The sequence below is a fragment of the Microcebus murinus genome, chromosome 14 (genome assembly GCF_040939455.1).
Source record: "Microcebus murinus isolate Inina chromosome 14, M.murinus_Inina_mat1.0, whole genome shotgun sequence".
NCBI classification, from domain to species: Eukaryota; Metazoa; Chordata; class Mammalia; order Primates; family Cheirogaleidae; genus Microcebus; species Microcebus murinus.
In genome coordinates, this window is record NC_134117.1 from 30,668,922 (window position 1) to 30,685,484 (window position 16,563).

At 37.1% G+C, this 16,563-nt stretch overlaps 2 protein-coding genes across 6 annotated transcripts in view; both read right to left on the bottom strand.

The window, feature by feature from the left end:
• Window positions 1-4,673, bottom strand: part of HELLS (helicase, lymphoid specific) — a 43,700-nt gene extending 39,027 nt beyond the window's left edge. Inside the window, exons 1-3 of one of the 3 annotated variants that reach the window (XM_076009960.1) lie at window positions 3,424-4,673; window positions 731-804; window positions 186-307 (exon numbers count right to left, since the gene is read on the bottom strand). In XM_076009960.1, the coding sequence (XP_075866075.1) occupies window positions 186-307; window positions 731-761 (153 nt within the window). In that variant the 5' untranslated portion in view covers window positions 762-804; window positions 3,424-4,673. Of the gene's footprint in view, window positions 1-185; window positions 308-730; window positions 1,833-3,423 lie in introns of those variants that run through there. The other 2 variants (XM_076009961.1, XM_076009959.1) reach the window with 2 other exon arrangements.
• Window positions 4,674-7,241: 2,568 nt separating this feature from the next.
• Window positions 7,242-16,563, bottom strand: part of TBC1D12 (TBC1 domain family member 12) — a 110,386-nt gene continuing 101,064 nt past the window's right edge. For all 3 annotated transcript variants that reach the window (XM_012766348.3, XM_012766353.3, XM_012766360.2), the window contains 4 exons: window positions 15,494-15,622; window positions 15,123-15,232; window positions 10,465-10,723; window positions 7,242-9,115 (listed from right to left, as the gene is read on the bottom strand). In XM_012766348.3, the coding sequence (XP_012621802.1) occupies window positions 9,047-9,115; window positions 10,465-10,723; window positions 15,123-15,232; window positions 15,494-15,622 (567 nt within the window). In that variant the 3' untranslated portion in view covers window positions 7,242-9,046. The remainder of the gene's footprint in view (window positions 9,116-10,464; window positions 10,724-15,122; window positions 15,233-15,493; window positions 15,623-16,563) is intronic.

A 16,563-nucleotide genomic window follows, 5' to 3' on the forward strand; every position in this document is an offset into this window, starting at 1 on the left:
ACATCTCATAGAAGCAAATCATTCAAAGCACATGCAAAGGTTTCTCAAAGATAGTATCTGCAAACATACGAAAAAGACAAATAACAAAGCTGTTTTAAAGTTTATGGAAAAGCCAATAGCAAACTGAAGAACACAAACCACACCTCCGAGAAAGCATGTGGTTATGAACTTCATTCCTAAATTACCTTTTCTAGCATCTTCCGCTCTCTCTCAAGTCCAGCGGCCTCAAGCTGTTCTTCCTCTTCTAGCATGGCTGGGGTAATCACGGCAGCCTCCGGTTGTTCAACCATTTCTGAGGCTGGGGGCCCTAAGAAGGGAGAAGGCTTTCAAATTGTAGTTTTAAGAAATTACCAACTACTCAACTCCGACAATAAACAACTTCTCTCCCTTCCGAGATGCATTTGAAGGAAAAGTCGAAGACCTCCAGGGTCGCCAGCATCACCTCTCAGAAGACATCCTAGGTCTTCACAACCTCAAGTTTCCTGGACCCCAGATTTACAAATCGGGATGCCACGGAAGATGCAGCTCCCTGTGTAAAACCTTACATATCATGCAAATATGTGCGACTCCGGGGTGTCCTCCACTCACCTCCCCACAGCTTCTCGCCCATCCTTTCCTCCTTAGTCTCTGCCCGGGCTCGGCTCCCTCCTCCAAGCTCCGCCACAGCCTCCATGCTGCCCACCCCAGCCCCGAACGCCTCAGCCCGCGCCCGGGAGAGGTTCTCACTCACCGCCGCTGCTCGCGGGCCGCTCCGCTGGCATGTCTGGACACTCACCCGGCAACCGGGTCGCCTTGTCTCGGAGCCTGCAACACCGCGCTCTAATTCCTCACAGCCACAGCCGGCTCAAGCCTCTCACCAATACCCCGCCAGGGAAAAACGCGCGCTTCTCCTTCGCGGGAAAACGCCGTCTTCTCGCGATACCTCACGCAACCCGTCCGCCCTCTGTCCCCTGCGGCGCGAGATTTGCAGCAGTTTGCGGTTTTTTTCAGGACCTACCTGTGGCGACGGTAAGCGTTTACCTGGAAATCTATCTTAGGGAAACTGGATTCTGCTCCAGAATTCGGCATTTAACTATCGCTGTGATATTGGCGAGTCTGCCGACCGTGAGGGTCCAGTTTCCTCACGTGTCTGATGATGGTTTCGAACTACGCTAATAGCACTTGTAACAAGTTGCTAGGCACCTTCTCACAGTGACTGATGTGATTGAACACCCCCCAACTGACGATCCTTTAGTGGAAAAGATGTGTATCAGTTTCCAGGTGAGACGTCCGAAACAGAAATATTGCTACCTAGCCTCGCCATAAGTTCACATAATGAGAATACCCCGATGTATGGGCAGGATGGGAGAGAAAGAACAGGAAATTAAGATTATAGCAGGGTTCCAGAAAGTTGTTCAGGATAAGAGTGAGCTGAAAGCAGTGATAAACCAAGTGAAGTGTCCAGCAGAAGAGATTCAGGATTCATATATATCAATAATTCAAGTGGGCGCTGAAGGAAGGAGTGGGGCCTTATGTTTAGTTTTCACTTCAGCTTTCCACCTTTTCTAGTCTGCAATCCTTTTCAACTATTTCCTTTGTCTCCCTCTCCCCATGCCACTACCAGTTTCTCAGAATTTATGGTATACATGCCTGCCATCTTTCCTTCATTCTGACTCCCACAACTTTAATGATTTTATCTGTACAAAATTTAAGAGTATACAATGCACATCCATTATAGCCATCTTCAGCAACCTTGTTGACACTCTAAAATTAGCATAGCAGATTGTTATTCCTATATTACAGGTCAGAAAAGCGATGCTCAGAGAGGCTAAATTGATTTCTCCAGGCCTACATTTACTTTTAAAACACAGGAGTCAAATCTTGGTATTTTCACTCCTAGTTCAATATTATTTCAAGATAAATGTAGCCTCTAATAAAAGCTACTCTTAAATCCTGCCTCCTAATCTAAGACAATAACCATCTGTCTCACTTTACTGAGGTTTTTTTTTTTTTTTTTTTTTTTTGAGACAGAGTCTCACTTTGTTGCCCAGGCTGGAGTGCTGTGGCATCAGCCTAGCTCACAGCAACCTCAAACTCCAGGGCTCAAGCAATCCTCCTGCCTCAGCTTCCCGAGTAGCTGGAACTACAGGCATGCACCACCACGCCTCCTAATTTTTCTATATGTTTTTTAGTTGGCCAATTAATTTCTTTCTATATTTAGTAGAGATGGGGTATCTTTCTTGCTCTGGCTGGTTTTGAACACCTGACCGCAATCCGCCTGCCTCAGCCTCCCAGAGTGCTAGGATTACAGGCGTGAACTGAAGGTTTTTGACCTTCACCAACATATCCTCCAAAATTTCTTTCCCTTTGATTGTTGAAACACTGCTTTTTATGGGGTTTTCCTCTAATACGCTGAAAATCTTCCTGTCCCTTTTTTTGAACTCAGTTGTGGCCCACCTTCCAAGATTTTTCCTCCATTCATTGCTTTTCTCTGTATACTTTGTTCCTTGCAGCATCTGCTCTACAGGCTCCAATGATCAGCTTAAGGCCAACAGCCAACAATTTCTCTTATAATTCCCCAGAGGGAGAATGGAGAGATTTGTCCAAACATAGGAGATGGAGTGCAAAGCAATTTCATGATTCTCAAAGGACAGACATCTCAACTAACAGCTGGCCCCGTGCTTGCTAATAAAAGTGTGCTGGTACATTTCCTGATATATTTTTGCCATTCTGCAGACCCTCCCCTGAGTGGCTGTGAAAAAACTTTTGTTTATTCACTTTTATTTAAGGGCCTGCATTTAAATGTCTCCTTGGTACCAGGAACTGTTATAGATGCTGTACAGCAATGAAAGAGACAGACTAAATCCCTGTTGATATGGAACTTATGTTCCAGGAGTTGGGGAAAGGAAGAGGGAGATTGGGAAGGAAAAGTACTCTGCAAAGTATTAGAATAGGATGGTGTGAGAGTGACTGAGTATCTGAAGAAGTGGCAGACACTTAAGCATAGAACCAAATGTCAAGCCAGCCAGCCAGCCAGGGAACGAGGTATCCAAGCAGAAACTACGGCTAGTGCAAAGAGACTAAAACAGGAATAAGCTTGGGCGTGTTTGAGTATCAGAGAGAAGGCTGGTATGACTGAAGCAAAGTTAGCAAGGGGAAGTGGCACAAAAAGTCAGATAGACCCACTAGATGAGGCAATGGGATTTTCTTCTAAGTAAGATGTTATAAGTCTTTTTTTCCTACCCACACAAAAAGTCTTCCACTTACAGAATCCTTTTCATGTTAATGGCTTCACCATCCACCCAATCATATAAGTCAAAACCAAACCATTGTTCCTTCTTGCTTATACTAAATGGCCCACTTCTGGCATTCCTCACAAAGTAAACAATAGCTACAAGACAAAATTCCTCTTTCAACTTCCCAACATCAAACTTAGAAACTTACCTGCATCTCTAATACCTTTTCCACTTTCCCTCAAGTTAGCTATGGATTCAAACTCCCTACAGCCTACTTAGGAATCTTACATTACACAGTATTCCATTGTCTCTTTGTTTCTTAAACTTCCACTGAATCCTTTCCATTAGTATTCAAATACTTAAAGCTCTCCCATCTTAAAAAAGAAAAGGACTGGAGGAAACTTTTTTCCTCACTATTATCAGTTCTCTCTTCCCTTTTAGAGCTTACTTTAGAATTATCTACATTATCAGTCTTTAATTCTTTGCCTCCCACTGATTTTCAACCATCTGTCTGGTTGCCACACTCAACACACCAATGTAGCCCACTAAAGTTCAATGGCCTCCATGTTGCTAAACTTAATGGACAGCTCTCAGTTCTTATTTCAACCTCATTGCAACATAACAATATTCATCACTCCTTTATGGAAATACTCGTTTTTCTGACTCCACATACTCCTGATATCCCTATTCCTGACCTTTACTATTTTTTTCTCTTCTATACAACCTTTAAAGTTTCTGAGTGAACTAGAAGTAATTTGAGTTTCTGAGCAGTTGCATAATCTCTATGATAGAACAATTTTAATGAAAGATAAGTGAGAAATTGACCAAAATAAAAACACTCCAGTCATCCATATCATAGGGTAGTGCCAGGCACTATTTTGGGCACTAGCAATTCAGTGGTAAATAAGAGAGACAGTATTTCCGAAGTCAGAGTTTACAATGTAGTGGAAACAACAGACAAAACAACTATATAAATGTCAATTGGTGATATGTAATAGATAATAGAAGGAAACATGAAGCAGTATAAGGTCACAAGAATAGAGGATAGATGTTCAGAGAAAAGTCCTCCTCTGAGGAAGTGACTTTAAGCAGTGATATATAAATATAAGCCACATAAAGACGTAGACAAAGAACATTTCCAAGGAAACAGCAAAAGACTTTAGATACATAGAAGGTTGACAGATTGAGAAATGGCAAGAAGTCCATTGTGTCTACAGTGGAATAAGTAAGTTTAAGTGGTAGTTGAAATTGGAAAGATGGGCAGAGACCAGATCAAAAAGGACCTTGCAGACCAGGATAAAGAGTTTGGATTTTTATTATGGGGAATAGCAGTAGAGGAACTTGAGCAAGGAAATTACAGGATTTACACTTTTAAAAGTTCACAAAATATGTAATCTAATTAAAAAGTTGATGAGACTTGTTTATTTTTCAAGGGCTAAGATGAGTAGCTTTAAAAAATCAAATCAGAATAAATATTATGACAAAGCAATGAGGTATTACTTATTGAGATACGATTTATTTAAAAAGATACAATTTGTTTAAAAATCACTTGATATAATTTAAAAACAGAATGCTATCATTCTGATGCTTTCCAATATATCTTCTGAGTTGGAACTAAAGTCTAAACACAAGCATTCAAGGCCTTTTACAATCTACAAAGATTTTAATCAAGTAAATATTTCCTTTTAAAGTTTCTTAAGAGTATCGATGCTAAAATGAAAAGCCTTTGAATTTATGTAGTAATCAAAATACATCATCTACTTCACAAAACTGATTGTCAGTATTGCCTAGACCAGAATTTAAAGCTTCACGTTCTGCTTTTATAATACCACTGTGTATAGTATTGTCTAAAGATGAAAAATGAGAACATTCGCTCTGTCACCCAGGCTGGATAGCAGCAGTGCTAACATTGCTCATTGCAACCATGACCTCCTGGGGTCAAGTGAGCCTCCTGCCTCACCCTCCCTAGTGGCTAGGACTACAGGTGCACCACCATGCCTTGCTAATTTAAAATAAAATTTTTGCCGGGTGCGGTGGCTCACGTCTGTAATCCTAGCACTCTGGGAGGCTGAGGCAGGCGGATTGCTCAAGGTCAGGAGTTCGAAACCAGCCTGAGCAAGAGCGAGCCCCATCTCTACTATAAATAGAAATTAATTGGCCAACTAATATATATAGAAAAAATTAGCTGGGCATGGTGGCACATGCCTGTAGTCCCAGCTACTCGGGGCTGAGGCAGCAGGATTGCCTGAGCCCAGGAGTTTGAGGTTGCTGTGAGCTAGGCTGACGCCACGGCACTCACTCTAGCCTGGGCAACACATTGAGAATCTGTTATTTATAAATAAATAAATATAAATAAATAAATAAATAAATAAATAAAAATTTTTTTAGAGATGGGGTCTCACTGTGTTGCCCAGGCTGTTTTCAAACTCCTGGCCTCAAGCGATCCTCCCATCTCAGCCTCTCCCAAAGTCCTGAGATTACAAGCGTCAACCACTGCACCTGGCCTGTTGTCAATTTTATATACTCTCTCAAGTCTATATTAGTTTATCATTTACATTGCAATAGTACAAAAGTCATTTTACCTTAAATTTAATAAAATCATTAAAGTACTGTTTACTTATTCAACAAATGAAACACTTTTGCCATGCAATTTCTTTAATGGTCCAATTGCCTTCTTAGTGTTTATTAGAAAATAAATCCAGCCCATAAAATGAAATGGACATAGTAAAACCTTATCCATTGGGACCAAGGGGATGATTAATAAGAACAGTAGACTATTTTGAAAGAAAAGCAATTTTGCTAACTTCCCAATCCTTACAGTGTTATGTAACCTAACAAAATACTAAGAGGCAGTGCTTGGCACATAATCAGGGTTTAACAAGTGTTATTACATTAATTCAAATTTCCATGTAACCCACTTCTGTTACAATTACACTTTTAGTAAACAAACAGTATTTTTTCAAGGGCAAGGTTCTCTCTCTCTGAAGTGGCTAGTTTTCCTCGAACCTTGCTTAAAACTTGGATTTCATTTTAGTTTTTACATGTTGTGAAGCAGTGAAGTTCTAATTAATGAGGTTTTACACATTTGAGAATTTGTATTTTAAACAATGCTTGTCAAAAAAGCAAAACAGTATGAATCTAATACAAAAATCACTTTTTATTCTCAGAACTAAGAATTTGTGTCTGACACTGTCAGTCATGGCAAATTAAACTCTTGATTTTCCAAAGCTACCTTATACCTTTTTCACCTGTTTTCATACCAAACCCTGCTATCTGAATATGCTCTTGGTATACGAGAACAATTTTTTTTATCTAAACAAAAATAGGAAGTGAAAAATCCAAATAAACCATATGACATTATGAAGATAAATTATTTCATGATTATATGCTTTAGAATTACACCCTCCAATAGTAAAGACTAATAAGTTGACTGTTCTAGGTAAAAATAGCGTTCATTCCTAAGCTACAGTGAAAGCTGAGAAGGCTTTGAATATTTCAATGTCCTTTTGCAAATGCTACCTGACTTTTATAAGATCAAACAAATATACTCAAATCAATAACATTATATAATGGTCATCAATGCAAAAGAAATCAGCAAAAGTTGACTTTAGAAAACTATGTTATTTATTGGAGTCTTCTAGTTGCATATAAATAATGCAATATAGACCTGGGTTAAAGGAACATGAAGTGAGAGATATATATTAAGCAGATCATCAAGTGAAACACCATACTAAATTTCACATTATCTTGAGTATTTTAGGAAGTTATTTTTTTAATTGAAAATATGCTTTAACAACAAAAAACTTGCCATACACTGGACCATGTGAATAACTACATAATACCTGTAGACCAGGTTCAAAGGAAGATACAGTATGATATTTTAGCTGCCAATACTGCCAGTGTCAAAAGATTGAAGTTTTAGTGCACCCCTTGGAAGACAAATCTGGCCAAAAAAAAATTCCTTTTGTTCTCAAAATGTGGTTAAATAAACCAGATATCCCCAAAGTAATGAAGACTCATTTCAAGTAATTATTCTGCTTACAAGTTTTATTTACATAGTAATTGTTACAAGTGGTTTTTAGTGAATTTCTTATATTTACATTTTATATACACATTTATACTTGGAAGATAAAGAAACTGTACAATAAAAAATATGAAAAAGAAATACAGTAACTTAGATTCAACTCAGGAAACAAATTATATCAAAGATTAAATTTAGGCAGGTAGTATAACCTCAGTGAGATTACCGCCAGATGTTACATTCCCTCTATCAGGAACACCAACACCAAGGAAGTAGTTACCAGAGTTAAAAGGTCATTCTAAAACCTATTAAGATGGTGGACACTCTCTCAATATTTTATTATACCACCAGTTTCCACGAAGTAAACCCCTATGACAGGAGTTACCTTTGAGGGTTCCACTAGTAGTCCTTAAGCTAGAATAACCCATGGGGTAAAAAATATATTGGGACGCTCTAGTCCCATACTCCTAAAGAGGCAGTCACTACACTAACAAGGACCTCAGCCTTATTAGTTTGAAGACTATATATCACTAACAGAAATAGTGTGCTTAAATGTTGTTTCAAACCAAACTGCAACATTAAAATGCACTATAAATCTAATTATTAACAAAATGGCATGTTATACAGGTATCACTCATAATACTCAAGTAATTTAGTTTAGGTTCAAAAATTAAACATATTATAATAAATTTAATGCCAATTTACCAGTGATTAATAATTTCTTTATCCACAATGCTATCAAAGTTAGGTTCAGAAAAAAGTTAATTTTACCTTTTTATTTTGCTCTCATTTCCACTGATTAGAAAAAATTATGCATAGTGTTTTACAAGTCACAAAGTTAGCTACATATTAAGATTTCAAATTTCAAACTGGAATAAACAAATTTTGTTTCTATAGACAGTGGAGGAACTTTAACTAAAAAGTTTAAAGTCTTACCAAGTAGCATGCTATTTAAGAACTCTCAGGATCCATTACTTTTCCTCTTACCATTGTAAAATCTCATTTATATTTTTGGACTTACTCCCAAAGTCAAGTCTTTAGTCCACTAAAGTGCAAAGAACTTTCCTTTTACCAGTTATTTAGTTTTCCTAATGTTAACTTACTAGATGAACAATTTGTTAGAATAGAACCAGAAAGGCTAAAATTCTTTGAATGATAGGAATTCCTTAAGGAAGAGAATAAATTCCTCTTCAAAAACAAATAGACACAGTACTGTGGAAAAACACCTAAACAAACACTAAACAATCTCTCACCAATATTTCCAGTTCCTAGACAACCCAAATTTGCCCCAACCTGTGAATGAAGACAACATCTTCAGTGACTTAAATAATTTACAAGCACAGTTGCTTATTCTTGGTTTATAATATCTTCAAAAAGTCAGAACTGGAGATAATATCTGTACTAAAGTATTCTGGAGCTCAAAGCAGTATTTAACAATACTACTCTAACCTCCAAAGTGCCTTGTGGTAATTGTTACAAAAGAAAAGATGTAAAAATTTGAAGTATCTCCAAAGCTATTTAAAAAATTTATTGCATTAAACCTGTTCACTCCAAACTATGGAGTATCAATTAGCCATTTAAACTTTTTCTTTTGAAAAATGGCTCTAATTACAAAATATTTGTTCATTAATACTGTCAAAAAGTTATTATTTCATTTACTTCAGCCATGGAATTTAAATTGGCAGTTTTCCACCTCTTGATTCCTTCAGATTTCTCCAAGATTTTCTTCCATGCCTTTTACAAAGGAAACAAAAAACTTTTATCCCCAAAACATTTTTTTATATTTCAATTAGTCTGCCAGTTTTGAAGATTAGCTTTTCAGAGCAGGACTACTATTCTTGTCTCCTTCTTTAATATCCTTCATTACAGATGCAAAGACCTAGAAATTATATAAAATAAAGATTAATCCTCAAAAACTACCACCTAGATTATAAAGACATTTAAATAATTATAGTTTATAAAGATGAAAAAGTTTTAGTATACTTGTCTGTGCCCTGAAAGGTTGCCATTTTTAAATCCTCTTATTTTAATACCAATTTTATGGAATATCATTAGATTCCAATTTTCATCAATTGCCAAATACTCTGAAATTACTATTTGGAAACAAGATTTTTTTTGGACCAATATTCTTACATTGCATTTTCATAAGCAGTAAATGCCCATTGTCTGTATCATTCATAGATCAAGTGATAATGCTGTCTTTTATGTCACTTAACTTAGACTGCTAATGTTTGCTTCCCTAATAAAACTGAGGATCTAAAAACCAGGATCATGACCAGGCACAGTGGCTCACACCTGTAATCCTAGCACTCTGGGAGGCCGAGGCGGGTGGATTGCTCAAGGTCAGGAGTTCAAAACCAGCCTGAGCAAGAGCAAGACCCCATCTCTACTATAAACAGAAAGAAATTAATTGGCCAACTAATATATATATAATAAAAAAACAGCCAGGCATGGTGGCACATGCCTGTAGTCCCAGCTACTCGGGAGGCTGAGGCAGTAGGATCGCTTGAGCCCAGGAGTTTGAGGTTGCTGTGAACTTGGCTGAGGCCACGGCACTCTAGCCTGGGCAACAAAGTGAGACTCTGTCTCAAAAAGAAAAAAAAAGCCAGGATCATACATTATATCTTCTTTCTACTGCATACCCTTAGTGCACGGCAGGTATTTAATAAAACTTGTCTATTTGAAATACCAAAGTAATAACTGCTCTGGCAAATAAATGACTTTATGGTTGTACTTCACTAAACTCATAAAATATTACTGGCCTTACATAAAAATAAAGCCCTAGGTTTCAATAGGTGAGAAAAGGGGGCAATCTATTTTAAACTCTTGCTTTTTCAAAGTCAAGAATCATTTTTTAAAGATTATATTTTTTAACTTAACCGCTAACATTTGAGAAATACATAAGTTTTTTATTATTATTATTTGGACATCAAGGTATGTTTTTATAAGAAGCAACTAATTATTTATTTATTTATTTTTAATATGAAGGGGGAAGTGAAGAGGATGGTTTAGTTTCCTTTTTTTTGAGACAGAGTCTTACTCTGTCATCCCAGGTAGAATGCAGTGGCATCATGATAGCTCACTGCAACTTCCAACTCTTGGGCTCAAGCTATCCTCCCACCTCAGCCTCAAAATTTGCTGGGACTACAGGTGCACCACTCCATGATGCCTGGCTAAGCAACTAATTATTTTAATACATCTATTAGCAATAGGAAAATGTCACTCTACCTGAGTCCATTTTTTGGTGCTATTCTGCATTTGAATGGCTGCAATACAGCTGAACAGCTTTTCTGATGTGATATCTTCTGGCAATTTAGTTAGAAACTGTGCTATATGAATGAAATCCATCTGTAGGAGAATATCTTCATATAATCGGAGGATTCCTAATCCAGTCCTAAATAAAAATTCTTCCCCATCTCTGCAAAATACATCCCAGACTCGACAGGCCAGATCAAGTGGTAGTGATTTGCTATATAGTGTGAAGATCCTAAAATTAGGAGGAGAAATGGTCATTGAAGTTTTTCATTCATTGATTCATTCACTCAGTAAGCATCTCTATAGGAAAACAACAGTGCTTAATTAGAAATTAAAAAGGCAAATAAAACATGGCTTCTTCCCTCAAGCTTGTGTACTGAGAAACTAATAAATAACAAAATTATGTCAATTTACAACCTTACATAGAGGAAACACCTAATACAAACTAGAGTGGTAAAACAACCTAGTAATTAAGGGTATGGGCTCTGAAACCAGAATGCCTGAGTTTGAATTTGCCACTTATTGCTTATATTACCCTGAGCAAGATATTTACCCTAACTGTGCCTCCGTTTCTTCATTAGTAAACTAAAGATAGTAATATCCTCTCAGGATTGTTTTGAAAGTTAAAGGAGTTAATAAATGCAAAGTGTGTAGAACAGTGTTTGGCACATAAGAAATGCTTAATAAAAGTTACTTATTGTATAAAGAACCCAAATACCATCTTTTAGTAATTCTAATATAAACACATAAAGTCTGACCTCTCTTTTCTCTTCCGCTTCCATTGTTTTGTTTTCTTTTTCCCCCTCCACCAAGCTTTACTTACTACTTCTTTTGAAGCATGTTTACTTTCCAAAAGAATCACCAAAATGGTTTTTCCCATCCTTTCTGACAGTGTCTGACCATGTAATTCTTTATCCAGTGGTGCTTCAGGAGGTATTCTGGTTGGGGAAGTGGGGAGAATAGGTGCTAGAGGACTTGTCTTGAAGTTGCCTTGGCAAAGAAAGTACAGTTTTTTACACTGATTGTGTGTTTATTTGAGGTAGAGCTAATGGAATTTGATGGAACTAAAAGCTGTCCCACAAAAAACAAAACAAAACCCTTTAGCACTGCCACTTATTTATTCTGGGGTTTGTATATAATAAACTCAATAGAGGCAGTGAAACAAAAGTCCATTTTTATTTCTTAAATTATAAACACATATTTAATTGTATAACAAAAGGCAACTTTTGGTAGTATAGAGAATACTAACTTACTGTTCAAAATGAGAATAGGGGCTGGGTGTGGTGGCTCACGCCTGTAATCCTAGCACTCTGGGAGGCTGAGGCGGGCAGATTGCTCAAGGTCAGGAGTTTGAAACCAGCCTGAGCAAGATCAAGACCCCGTCTCTACTATAAATAGAAAGAAATTAATTGGCTAACTAATATATATAGAAAAAATTAGCCGGGCATGGTGGTGCATGCCTGTAGTCCCAGCTACTCGGGAGGCTGAAGCAGTAGGATTGCTTGAGCCCAGGAGTTTGAGGTTGCTGTGAGCTAGGCTGACGTCATCACACTCACTCCAGCCTGGGCAACAAAGTGAGACTCGGTCTCAAAAAAAAAAAAAAAAAAAAAAAAAAAATGAGAATAGGTATGAGGAGTGCCTAGGCACAGTTTCTAGTACACAGAACTCATTCATTATTAGTTCCATCCTATCTTAAATTGTGATCTTTTTGTTTTTTTGGGTTTTTTCTGAGTCAGAGTCTCACTCTGTTATGGACTAGAATGCTGTGGCATTAACCTAGCTCACAGCAACCTCAAACTCCTGGGCTCAAGCGATCCTTTCTGCCGCAGACTCCCAAGTAGCTGGGACTACAGGTATGTGCCACCATGCCCAGCTAATTTTTTTTGTATATATATTTTTAGTTGGTCAATTAATTTCTTGCTATTTTTAGTAGAGATGGGGTCTCGCTCTTGCTCAGGCTGGTTTCAAACTCCTGACCTCGAGTGATCCTCCGGCCTTGGCATCCTAGAGTGCTAGGATTACAGGTGTGAGCCACCGCGCCCGACCTAAATTGTGATCTTGATATGCCTATGTTCACACTCCTCAGGACTGAGAATTGAAGGTTTTTTTTTTCCCCTCCTTCACAGAATTAGTACTTGATCTGGTTTATGGGTCCCATGATATAAAAACCCTTTTTTCCCTACTATCTTCAGGTCTTTCCAAGGAGAACTTTAATGTTCCTAGTGGGAATGGAAGAAAATACGTAACTTAAGTTTTTTTAAGAACCTAAATAAAAAAAGGCCCAAATAACTCTGAAGACATCATATTTGATCAATGCCTTTATTTATTTTTCTATATTAAAGCTTAATACCATTTCCATGAAACTCACTGGTTTTGAATGATTAAGATTTAAAGTTTAAATATGCTATATGTATTCTTAGCAACCTATCTTTTTAAAAAAAGAAACTTATTTATTCATTCATTCATTCACTCTCAGAGATGGGGTACTGCTCTGTCACACAGGCTGGAGTGCAGTGGTGTGATCATAGCTCACTGCAGCCTCCAAATTCCGGGCTCAAATGATCCTTCCACCTCATAATTTTTGTGAAAATTTTTGTAGAGACGGTGTTTTGTTATGTTTCCCAGGCTGATCTCAAACTCCTTGGCTCAAGTGATCCTCCCCCCTCAGCCTCCCAATGTACTGGAATTACAGGCATGAGCCAGGCCCAACCTATCACCTATTTTAAGAGCCATTTCTTTGGCAAAATTCACCCACCATGCTATTAGGTTATTAAGTATGAAATGTCCGATTTCCTTAAGTACTAAGTTTGACAGTTGAGTTGACATCTTTGACATTTCACTTTGACACTTCTTGTTTTATGTTTATTGTGAAGGTATATCCTCAGCCTTTCAAATGCATGTTTTGGCTGGTGATTATCTTTCAAATTTTTTTCTAGAGCAATTTTTGTGAAACCATGGATAAGTCAAAATTTCATGTTATTTTCAAATGAGTTCCCTTCATGGAACCAGTGCAACGCATACAGCTTGAAGTATCAACGAACTGTTTGGGAAAGACGTAGCTAAAGAACACACAATAGGTCAATGGTTTGAGAAGTTTGGTTCTGGTGATTTTAATCTTGAAAATAAGCCATGTGGGTGACCTGAGACCAAGGTGGATAATGATGAGCTGAAAGCTGTAGTGGAAGTGAATCCATCTCAACCTATTTGTGAATTAGCAGCAAGGTTTGATGTTACCATTCCAACAACATTAGAACATTTGAAACAAATCAGCAAGGTAAAGAAGCTAGATAGGCCAGGCACGGTGGCTCACACCTGTAATCCTAGCACTCTGGGAGGCTGACGCAGGCAGACAGAGCTCAGGAGTTTGAGACCAGCCTGTGCAAAAGTGAGACCCTGTCTCTACTAAAAAAATAGAAAGAAATTAGCTATAAAAATATATACCAAAAAAATATATATATATATACCGTATTGTTGTGATGAAAAATGGATTCTTTTTGATAATCGCAAGTGTTCGGTACAATGACTAGATAAAGATGAAGTGCAGAAACATAGTCCAAACTGAATATTCATCAAAGAAAGCTAATGGTGTCTGTTTGATGGTCCAGTGCTGGTATTATCCACTACAGCTTCATGAAACCTGGTCAATCAATTACAGTGGATGACTGCTGCATCCAGTTGGATGAAATGATAAGGATGCCTGTGATTAAGCAGCCAAGATTGGTCAATGTGATAGGCCAATGCTCTTGCAAGATAACGCTCAACCACATGTCGCACAAACAACGCTGCTCAAACTACAGAAGATGGACTTGGAAACTCTCTGTCATCTGCCATATTCACCAGACCTTGCACCAACTGACTACCACTTCTTCCGGGCTTTGGACCACTTCTTGCAAGGAAAAATACTTAATTCTCAACAAGCTGTTGAAAATGCCTTTTGCAATTTCATCGCCATTAGTTCTCTGGGCTTCTTTGCTGTTGGCATAAACAAGCTAAAGATGGCAAAACTGTGTTGATAGTTTAGGTGCATAGTTTGAGTAATTGTACTGCTTCTTGTTTGAGATATAATAAACTAACTTTTGATTCAAAATCTGACATTTCATATTTAATGACCTAAAGCATAATCAACCGGCTACTGCTTCCTAGGCAAACCCTCCAAGTTAAAACAGAAGACCCTGAATTGGAAAGATAATAAAAATACATTAGCACCTAAATATGTCATCATTCTTCTGTTAGAAAGCTGGACAAAGCCTCAAAATAAAAAGAAATAATATAAAGCCCTCAGAAAGAAACACTATCATAAGCTCTTGTGTGTTCAGAATAAAGGAATAGCAACTCTGTGCTAGGCATTGAATGAGATAATCCATGCAAAACACCCTCACAACTCTAAAGATATTATTTCCATTTTATAGGCAAGAAACTAAAACACAAACTGAGAGATTCTGATTTCGATCCAGAGTCCATGCTCTTAATCAAATGCATACCCACAAAAATGTGGAAGTTTTTCTATTTGCAAGGAAAGGTTTTTTATATGGATGATCCTGTGCATGAGATTTACTCTAGTTTCTAAAACACATGAAAAGTTATACTTTATTTCCATTTTATTGTTATATCTTATGTATGTTATGACTTACCAGTCTATCAAGTATATATCTGGTGTAAGACTGTAAGACTTGAAATGTAGAAACAGTTTGGAGAGATTTTCTTCAAAGAACACTTCAAATGCCGCAAAATATTTCAACATCTAAAGATAAAAAAAATCAATAAAATCATGAAAGAGTATACTTTAGAAACTGAGAAGTTAAATCCTTAAACATTAATAGAGTATCTTGCTAATTAAGCACCTCTTTTTGAGTCTTCTCTTCAAGTATTCATAAACTATGATACAATGAAAAGTTTATCTTAGATCAGATTTTCTTAGTCTTCTAATTATTGTTTTTTACTCTAAGAGGGTATTCAGACTACAGAAACAAAGGAAAACAAAGTCCTTTCCAAATGTTCATACCATGCTGTGATCCACACGAAAAAAGGCCAATTGGCATGGCTTATTCAGGAGATTTGCAAATGCAATGAAGGCATCTGCCTCTTCCAAATTAAGAATGAGTACTGCTGCAATGAAGGACATCCCTTGAACCTTAAAAGGGAGAAGAAATTAATCAAAATGGATTTGCAATAATTTCATACATTTTATTTTATTGTACTCCGGAAAAATTGCAAAGTGACATTACAAAGTAGAATTAACCAGGATTTCTTTTTCTCTTCCCAGCAAAGGTAAACACAGAGAACCCCTAATTATTATAAACTCCCTAATATTACATTTCTTGTTCATGTAGTATGGCTTAAAAAATATTAGGAAAATTTTTTGAAAAAAGAAAAATATATCAGCTTTCACTTGCTATAAAAGCCTATGTTAGTATACTACCTATTTAGTTTTCATTTCCTTTCAGTCTGAATTCTTTCAAAATACAGTACAGAGTCACAAAATTTAATGAAAATCAGGTGATTGTTTTCATTGATATAACACATCTGAGTGAAAAAATGAGGAACTAAGAATAAAAAAGATCTATGAGACATGCTGCTAAAATTCAAAGAAAAGAGAGGTTGTGGGATGTTGAGAAAATGAGCTTGGATTCCTGAGAAAGCAGGAGAAAGAAATTGGAAAAAACATTCTAAGATGGAAAAGATGTATGAACAAAGATAAAGAAATGGGAATAGGAACAGCTCAGAGCACAATGGGAGTAAGAAGAGACATGGAAAAAAGTAGATACATTTATATTGTGAAAGGCCTTGAGTACAAGGTTAAGCTGTATAGATGTTTGTGAATTACTGTTATCTACTGTACATTTCTTTAATTTAAAAAAAATTATCATGCACTTACTTCTGATAGAGGTTTGTATAATGGACTTACACACAGGGAGACCACTAAGAATAACTGTAATGACACCTCTCCGCAGCCAACTGTTTTGAATGGGCTGCCTACAGTCACTATCTCTACTTTCTTAGCTCTCTTTTGACATTTTAACACAATTCAATATAAATTCCACTACATCTTGAGATTTCTCTTGCCAACATGAC